General features: G+C 40.5%; 1 protein-coding gene across 1 annotated transcript; it reads right to left on the reverse strand.

The window, feature by feature from the left end:
• Positions 1 to 308: 308 nt before the first annotated feature.
• Positions 309 to 5,521, reverse strand: LOC104946199 (alpha-2Db adrenergic receptor-like). The gene has a single exon (XM_010771976.1). The coding sequence runs from the start codon at positions 5,143 to 5,145 to the stop codon at positions 3,874 to 3,876; it is 1,272 nt and encodes a 423-aa protein (XP_010770278.1). The 5' UTR covers positions 5,146 to 5,521; the 3' UTR covers positions 309 to 3,873.
• Positions 5,522 to 9,671: the final 4,150 nt, after the last annotated feature.

Raw genomic sequence — 9,671 nt, forward strand, 5'->3', positions numbered from 1 at the left:
ATATGTCAGAGCAGGACATTTATGTCTGTGTTTTTACACATGATGTCAGGAATAGATAACAATAGGGGAAGAGAGATGCATTATGGTCCAGCAGGGCATCATCCCATTAACCTGCCTCTGTAGAGAAACATGGGAAGCACTGGAGCGTACCAAGAGCAGTCCCTTCAACCAGAGATTGTGAGAGGAATACAGTACAAAATTCTTCACTAGAAAATTCACCACAAAGGTTTAGTTTGGATTTAAATATTGCCTGCAAATGCCTGCTAGAAATGAAAGGATTTTTATTATCACACAAACTGCTGAGAAAGCACATTGACTTTACGGAATAGTGTGTGGGGATGAATACAATATATTCACTGATTTTTAAAGACAGACAACAGCAATACAATGATTTGGAAAAACAGAAGCCTTAATGTCTACAATACACACGTTTTTATGAATGGCACCATCTGTTTTCTGTCGTCCTTTCATCACACTCAATTCTGTATGTAGTGGAAACATTGTGAATATTTTGAAGTTGCAAAGACTTGAATATAAAGTAGAATGAGATTGGATGGAAATATATTTGCACACTTTTTTTTTTCTAAAATAAATATACAATGCTCATTCAGGAATGAACAAATTGTGATAAACAAATAGACACAGCCACATCTCCCTTTGAACAACTACACTTTCCTGAATATTTGTGTGCCTAATGCAGGAATTCAAGCAAAACAACATGAGGAGGAAGGTCTCTGGATTAGGTGTCCATGGTTACACTAAGTAAATAGGTTTTCCAACGCACCACAAATAATCAACTACTACACAAAGTTGTTTCTTCAGTTTCAGTTTGTTTGAACGATGTTGAGCCAATAAGCCTTGAATAAAAATTGTTTTAACCAAACCAAGAGATTTCAGTTCGGTCAGCTTTTTTTAGCTACTTCAAAATACAAAGGCTGCCAAAGTTACTTGTCTTAATTTCGAGGATGTGTGCATGCAGTGATAAAAACACACAGCTCTCTAATTTCCTTTGACACCTCAAGTGTGATTGTGTTTAACAGGGCTGTATATATTTCTCAGAACGACCTGGAGGGAGTGAGCTCAATCCCACACTCTGGACGTGGCGCCAGCTGATTTACACTAATGACAAACTTGCTCTTCTTCTCAAGATAGGCGGCTTCCTGGAATTGACGCCACTTTTGGCCTTGCTCGCCTTCAACCCTTATCTTGTTAGAGACGATTGACAAAAGCAATTACCTGCAGATGCAGCATTGTCCCTGACAAACAAGGTAACGTAGCAGAGGACAACAGCTCTCGGCATCCTTCAGCATCTCTCATCCTCAGATGCTGCTCTGATGTTGAAACATTTTAAGCATCTTTCCTTTGGGGAAATGTGACTGCAAATAGCATTGCTTTCAGTGCTGACACTCAACAGCCCTGGCAGTCTGCACTGACCATCCACTCCTACCCTCCTTTAAAAAAACTGCCCAAAATAAAACTTTCCCTTCATCTTTCTCTTCGCTCTCTTTAAGCCTTTGGATTGACGCCCCCTTTGAGAGGAGGCGTCACAGCTCTGCTTTCTCTTCCTGAACTATAGTCTCACGCTTTGTTTACAGTCTAGAATGAATAAAGAGTTTGGTATACTAAGGCCTCCAAATAAACAGACTACAAACAACACTCATTTTTATCTTGAATACAAATACAATAACAAGAGCAAGAGCATTTGTCTTGAATAGTGGGGGGTTGTGAGAGATCTCTACTGTATTTGAGAACAACCATTATATAACAAGATATGCTGTTTTTACGTGTTAGTACTCTCAATTTGGTCGGAAAAATGCAACTGAGCTGAACTGTGTCACGAGAAATTCCTTCGAGAGATTAAACCCAACTGAAAGAAACATAAAGACAGCATTGTGTTTCATTTTGCTGCAACAGAGCAGATGATTGGAAAGCTAATTGATTTAGGAAGTGAGATTTAACAAGGGAGTTGGACTTCTTGTCAGATGGTAATCGGGAAGAAAATGACATAGTGCTCATGTAAATATTTCCTCCTCAGAGAATGCAACAGGCTTTAAGAGTAATGACAGTGCTGTCTAGAGAAATGACATTATTTAACATATTCACAACAGTTTCAAATTACATATATTCCAATTAACACCAATTCCATACCAGTAATTGTTCAAGATGAAAATACAATGCTTTTTTCATCACTTCCTGTTAGTGTGTCTCGACCCAGACATTTCATTTGTTTAGAGAGTTTATGAGTCCCTTTGAGATAACATTTCCTTCCTCTAACCTCTCCCAGACTGTCTGATAATCTTCATGAATAAAATAGTGCGGAACGTCAAGTGGAATAGGAAATATACCAACACCTTCACTCTTTTTGCCTTTAGTGATATTTTAACAACACCCTCATGAATATGTGCATACTTCACAGAAACAAATTCATTAACCTTCTTAAAAATTCCTTTTAAGCACAACACCCTTCAAACAGGGTGATTATCTTTGGCAGGCGCCAGTAAGCCGTAAGATGCTTTGAAGACATTCCTAAGAGGATATAAATAGTGTATCTATCCGCAGCACCCCCCTGCAGACAATAGTCTGATGTGGAGCTGGCCAGCCTTCTTTTCACTACTTTTTTTCCAGAAGAAAATACAGGAACTTCTCATGCATGTTTCATACAAAAAAAAAAGACATTACATATACAGTTTTGGTCCCAGATGCATCATGAAGCAACCAAGCCTGTGAGGTGAACAGTAATGTGCAGCAACCAAAACATTCCCTGTTCATGTATGTCATAGCTTTCTTAATAATGAAGATGACTTTAATACAGCTTTATAAAGCAAAGGATTAAAGACGCGTGTGGATATTAAGCTCTCGTATTCAACCAAGGAGATTTGATGTTTGATGGAAGTGGGACTGTTTTTCTTTATTTGTTGTGTGACAATATCTGTCCTCTGGCATGTTCAGGAGTATGACAAATTAAATCTACTGAAATGTGTTTTTTCTTAGCATGCAGTAACATGAATGAAACCAAAATCAGGCTTTGTAGCAGGATGGGATCTTGCATGGCCTTAATCTTGTTGAGGTATTGTGAGGTGTTGAAATTAAACACAGATTTATTGAGTTTTTGCACGCACAGGCCCCAGCTTGGACATTGTGTTCTGGTGTGATGGTGCAGTGGGGGTTTAAGATTATACTCTTATGTAAGCTTGGGGGTTCACTGATAAGAAATGGCCTCGCTGTAGCTTAAACAGCAGCAAGTTTAAATACATGTGTGTCTAAAATACTTACCAAGCATTTCTACCACATGATAATAAACATAAATCATTTGAACCATAGGATTTTATTCTTTATATTTTCCCATGACGCACAGGCATGCTGCTAGCCTGCTTATCCTCATGCTCATATCTTATATGATGGGGAGTAATCTTCTTTTTATCTTTACACAAAACACCCACTGTGCACCAGCCTCCAGCTCTGGAATCACGCATTTTAAACTTCATTCATGACTTCAATTTCACCCTGAAGTTGCTTTTCCCCCCGGCTTGCTGCAGTACGAAATATTGATCCATTATAGAGGAACTTCTTGTTCAAAGGTGCGTGTTGCAGGACTTATTATACAATGACCTATTATTACAACTGTGTCATATGCATCTAATGATTGATTAACTGCGTTTGATGCATGCTTGCATCGAATTTTAAACCTTGATGAACTGAACATATGTACCTTTTTGTTTTGCAACTTCACATTTTATTCAGACGAGTTAGCCTATATATTAAAATGAATGTGGGGAGGGAACACAGTCAGTAGAAGAAGAATGAGTTCTTATATATAACCCCTTTTGCCCATTGAGTGAAACTGGCAACATTTTGCCCACAGGATTCCTTTGCTTAAGTGCGTTTTGAAGTTCTGCATACGATTTTCTTGAAGGATTTCCTGAAATCCCTGTTGAAAATAGTGTATATTATAGGGTTCACAGAACTGTTGCAGTAGCCAATCCAAAAAAAAAGGTTGAAAAGTGCACCAGGGATGTAGCAGCTCTCTCTGCAGATAGCATGCAGGCTGTAGGTAAAGAAGAAGGGGAACCAGCAAAGCACAAACACCCCCATCACAACAGCAAGCACGAAGGTGAACCGTTTTTCCCTCATCTGGGCCACCTTGGTCTTGTTGGCCGCGGCCAGCTGTTGTCGCGCAGCTGGGTGCTTCTGCTCCGGGGGGAGCTGCAGCGCCCGGGCTGAAGCCCAGGAGAGACGGCAGTTCTGAGGCGGGCAGCAGTCTGACCCCTCCACCTTTCTCCGCTTGTTAAAGCGATGATTGCGGGGTTTAGTATCCGACGGACAGCAGCTCTCCTCCAGGTCTATGTCATCCAGCTCCCCCTGCCTCCTCTGTTGACTCCCGGAGCTCTGGCTGCTCGGGCTCTCCGTCTCAAACCGGTCATTCCTGACGAAACATGTTTCGGACTGTGAGGGCTGCCTCTCCAGACCGTTTTTGGCCACGAATACGGTGGAGGAGCGCTGTTTGGCAACCTTATAGATCTTACAGTAAACTAGAATCATTATGAGACCCGGAGCGAAGAAGGACACCAGGCACGAGGAAAGGATGTACCAGGTCTCATCGTTCAGCAGACACTCCCGTTCATCATGTTTGGTCATGAGGAGAGGAGGGAAGGAGATGACAGAAGATATTACCCACACTATAGCGATCATTGACTTGATGCGCTTAGGCGTCCGCTTCAGGTTGTAGCTGACCGCCTTTGTCACTGACCAGTAGCGGTCCAGGCTGATCGCGCACATGTGCACGATGGATGAGGTGCAGAATAAAACGTCCAGAGCCAGGTAAAAAGCGCACCAAGTACTCCCAAAGTACCAGTAGCCCATGACCTCATTGACGAGGGAGAAGGGGATGACCAGTGTGGCCACCAGGATGTCCGCTGATGCCAAGGAGACCAAGAAAAGGTTCTGGGGCGCACGGAGAGCACGACTGGTCAGCACCGCTACAATCACCAACACGTTACCGACAATGGTCACCGAAATAATGATGATAACCACAAAAATGATGAGCGCAGTGGCTGCCCCGGTGTGTGGCAAGCCAAGCGGTGCTTCCGTGGTGTTCTCATCCTTGGATACGTTCCCCATCAACACATCTAACTGATTTAAATCCATTCTAGCGCCAATTTGTGCTTTCGGATCATGTTCGATGTTTGCCACCGTTTTCCATTCCAAAACAGCTAGGACTGGCTGTGCTGAACTGCCTTTCACTAATGCATGGTGATATGTTGTGCGTAACGCTCCTGGTCAGTACGAACCGAGTGTAGCCCACATAAGACGCAGTACCTGCACACATGCATCTCCTCAAACAGCAACCCCATAACATAGGTTGTTCGATTTCTCCTGATGAGCACACAGGGTCCCGACAATATCACAGAGTTTTGTATCCAACTCTCCACGAGCAGAGTCGTTCCTTTTCCGTCACATCGTGGTGCGTAATGCTGCTTTATTTGCGGTTCGTTGAACAGCTTCGCTTTGGAGACACAGTGCTGCTGCTATGAATGCCCACACAGAAGTGAGCTGACATCATTCCAACTTCAACCCATCTCTTAACTTGAGAGAGAGAGAGAGAGAGAGAGAGAGAGAAGAGAGAGAGAGAGAGAGAGAGAGAGAGAGAGAGAAAGAAAAAAAATATTACAGGCATGTTGGAATTGAGATGTCTTTGAAATGTATCTTCAGGCTAGCCCCTGAGTTTGTTGCATTCACACTCAGGTGTTTTCATTCTTTTCAAATCTAACTTTATTTGTTGTCTTTTTATTTGTTTTTATTAGCATTACATATAGGCCTTACATCATGCGGTGAGTTGGAAAACACCAACAGTTTACACAACCTACTACTTTAGCTTTCCATTATAATCAATTGTAAAGATTATATTGCAACATGTTCATAGCAGATCCATGACAGCAATATTTATGGTAATAATAATAAAAATAATGGGTTTCACTTATAACGCACTTCATATTTGAGTTCAAATCCCGAAGTGCTACAAGCAGTGAGCATGGAACAAAAATAAAAACAGTACACAACATGGTAGAATGAATAAAAAGCAGTAAAAAACAAACAATAAAAAAACTCTGACATGGAAGTCGGAGTTCCTGATGGAAATAGTGGTTTAAAAGCACAGCAGGAGGTTTGTCTGAACTACTGTAGCAGCCCTGCATGGTTTCCAATTAGGACGTCATAGTGTTCAAAGCCTGATTGACTGACCTGCACTTACATTTTGTCTGTGAATTTAGTGGTACATTTGGTATTGTCCATCTTTTTAGGAGGCCTATGACTTGTAAGGCACATTCATTATTTTCAGTTATTCATACACTGTTATGAATAATGGGGGTGACCATATACCTATTGCTGAGAAGCTACATCTGTTTGCTCTGAAGGTCTGGTTATATAACATGTATGCAGCCACTCGTAGAGCCAAGGGATATTTACCAGTCAGGAGGGATGCAAAAAGACACACACAAGCGCACACCTGGCCAGTCAGGGGTCATTGCGAAATAAAACTATGGAATAAAATGTATTCTGAGCGGATGAGTCGTCTGTGCTCACCAGATGCACTTCACTAATTTTGGATTTAAAAAATAATCTATTTTGCAAAGTAAATAGCGTCTGCCGGAAGCCAGTCAGTATGGGATTTGCAGTCAGGCTTAAAGCTGTTCGATGGGCTAACATTAACGTTAGTGTTTGAGTGTGCGTCTGAGTTCACCCTTGAAAGTGAGTTGTCTGGAGGGTGAGCTTTCCTTCGTGGCTGCACTGAGACGAAACACAGATGTAGATTTAGAAGAGGACATGGAGGACGATTCGGACAACCTCACTTCCCTCTCCTCGCAACATATAACAAAAACAGTGAAGATCATCTAAAGGGTGAATGTCACCATATATCAGTGTTATGCAGACCGACCCTTAAGAGCATACCTGCAGCAAATACACAGAAAAAACATCAGTAACCCACAAACTGTTCTTCTTTCTGTTTCACTTCATGACCTGAGGGGTATCCAATAATGAACATACTATTATTATAACTGTAACTAACAGAGTCTTGTTATATAATAATTGAATGGAATATGTTATTGCATACATTCCCTCTGTATTATTACTTTTCATTTTAACCTTCTGCTATTGTAAGGATTTGTTCCAAAGCAGAGAAAGACAGACAAGATAAAGACAAAAAGGGACTTATTTTACTTACTATTCCTTTAGATAACCTTAAGGTAGTATAAGTATAAGCAATCTTACAATATTTTCTGCACCTGTAACTTCTCATGGCACAACTGGAAATTAAATAACAGGTTTTTTTCCTGCTGACTTTTCTTTAAGGTGGTTTTCTCCAAATGCAGAATTAAACTAAATCTCTATTACAGCTATAAGTCAGAGCAGTTTCATTTATCGCATACACAAAAATGCACGTGTGTTAACATGTGATACATCTTTTTTTATTAATTAAGGAAAATATTAAGAGGCGTAGGCACATGCAGATACATGTTTGTATCATAGACCAAACATTAACTCGTTATTACACACTGCATATCAAAGAAAAAAGCGATCTGAGGAAAGACTAAATATGAGAATTAATTAAGCAGCATTCCGTACTTTCTATTCCGAGAAATACAACAATACCCAGCATCCTGTCACTTTGGATCTAGCTTCCTGTTATGATGCACACACCACACCTAATGAGCGGCGTACACGAGGTCCCCTTTCCTGAGTGGCTTAAGGTCTCAGACCAATGGAGGAATCGTACAAACATTAAAGTTTCCATTTTAGAGTAAAAAGCATTAATGAATGGGCAACACCTCTTGCCTATTCACCATGATGTGTTTGACATCCTTCTGACACAAATGATCCCTTAGTGACGCACATGCCAGATTCATTTACTATCACATTTAAAATATTACACTGGCTCTGCAGCCACCGAAACGAGCGGCACAAGCATTTACCCAGTCACCCGAATAGCTCTAATTGCCACTACTCATCAATCATTATATTTGCACCGTGATTCCAAAACTTCTTCCACTGCCAGCAGGTAATGTTGATTTGGTTTAAGTGATAATTACTGCCCCCAGATATTTTTTATTAGCTTAACAGTGATTATCAATAATATTGCTGAACACATTTTCCTTCAATGTGCCTTTTATAAACTCCACATGCAACTTTTTTAAAGTGAGAGTGTGGTTTACACGCAGGCCTGAAGAAGACTGGTTAGCCTGAATGTTAAAATACTGAATGCTGACATAAGACAACGCTGATAACACTGTTTACAGGCTATACACGACTGTGGATAAAAGGATCCCTGAGATGGCATGCAGAAGGGACATTGAGATAGCTGTTTCTCTCACGCTTAAATTCTCTTACCGTCCTGTTTTCCTCTAGGAGACTGTTTAGGCTGTGAGCAGAACCCACTGCTGCGTTATGTAACGTTCAAGGAATAAATGGCCCGAGGTGGTGTGTGAAAACCTCGTCTGAGGTCGCAGGTGACTTGTTATAGTAAACACTTTCTTCAGGGATTTCAGCCAGCAGAAATTCAACTATGACCCAATAGGATTACTGCATAATATAGTGTGCGTTACAGGATCCTTTGCTCTTGCTAGTGTGTGTACTTGTGGTAGATAGCTAACAAGAAGTGGGAGAGGACTTTGTATTTTTGTCACAGCCACACTGTGATTCACATATTCTTTTTTCAGAGATCTCACATCGTTCCTCATCTCCCACCTTCTTTAAGACTTGCTATTGCTGTCGGTAGGCCTGGCATGTCTGGATAAATACATGAATGCTGACCTTTATTGTGTCCCAAACAAACAAGATGTGCAAGTGCTTTCCACAGCTTTGGAGAGGAATTTAAAATAAATGAGAATGAATGGGTTATTGAGGCCTTAAAGGTCACACATTTTAGCGGTGGACATTTTATCTGAAATTATAGCTGTATCTTCGGATTGGCTTTAATCAGGGAAGTCCTCCAGTCTCAAAAGATAAAAACATCGGCAAATCTGAAAATTATAATTTTTGTTATCTTTTAAATATTTCAATACTAAAGCAGACATGCAATACTTTTTCCAGATAATGAAAAAAGACCTCAAATGTGATGAAAACATAACTGATCGACTTGTTTCGTCAGCTGCTCTCTGAATTGCACGAGGTATGAAAAGATTCTTCTTTAATAAAAGCTGTAATGGTAGTGTACACATTCAGCAGAGGAAGGAGCTTTTAAAACTAAATTCCAAGAACCTATAATAAGCTTCCTGCAAAAACACTTCAGTTAATAAAATCCTCCATCTCATTTTTTAAGGATTGGTAAAAAGCGACACATGTTTAGTGAGATTTGGTAAACTTCCCTGCTGATTGGTTGAAGAGGTTTAAATGCTGCAGCAAACACGCAGGTATGAGGGCAAATCAAGGCTTATTCTGTCATATATAGTCGGATCAATCCACTGTTTTTTAAGGTATTGAAAAGTCCTTCTATTCGATATATTTTTCCCACAAAACCCAAAGGGCCACCTCATTTTCACTGAACAAGTGGAGCAATGAGTCAGATATCACTATTGACTCACAAGAAATTATGATTTGGTCACTGTAACAAACATGAGTTATCAGATGATCTACACAAATTGCACATGAGAAAACACAAACAAATAAATAATAATCAT

Source organism: Notothenia coriiceps, unplaced genomic scaffold (assembly GCF_000735185.1).
Source record: "Notothenia coriiceps isolate Sejong01 unplaced genomic scaffold, NC01 NC01_scaffold00010737, whole genome shotgun sequence".
NCBI lineage: Eukaryota > Metazoa > Chordata > Actinopteri > Perciformes > Nototheniidae > Notothenia > Notothenia coriiceps.

What these genes read in the sequence shown, in the direction of transcription:
- LOC104946199 (XM_010771976.1), bottom strand. Translation starts at nt 5,145, where the DNA reads ATGGATTTAAATCAGTTAGATGTGTTGATGGGGAACGTATCCAAGGAT.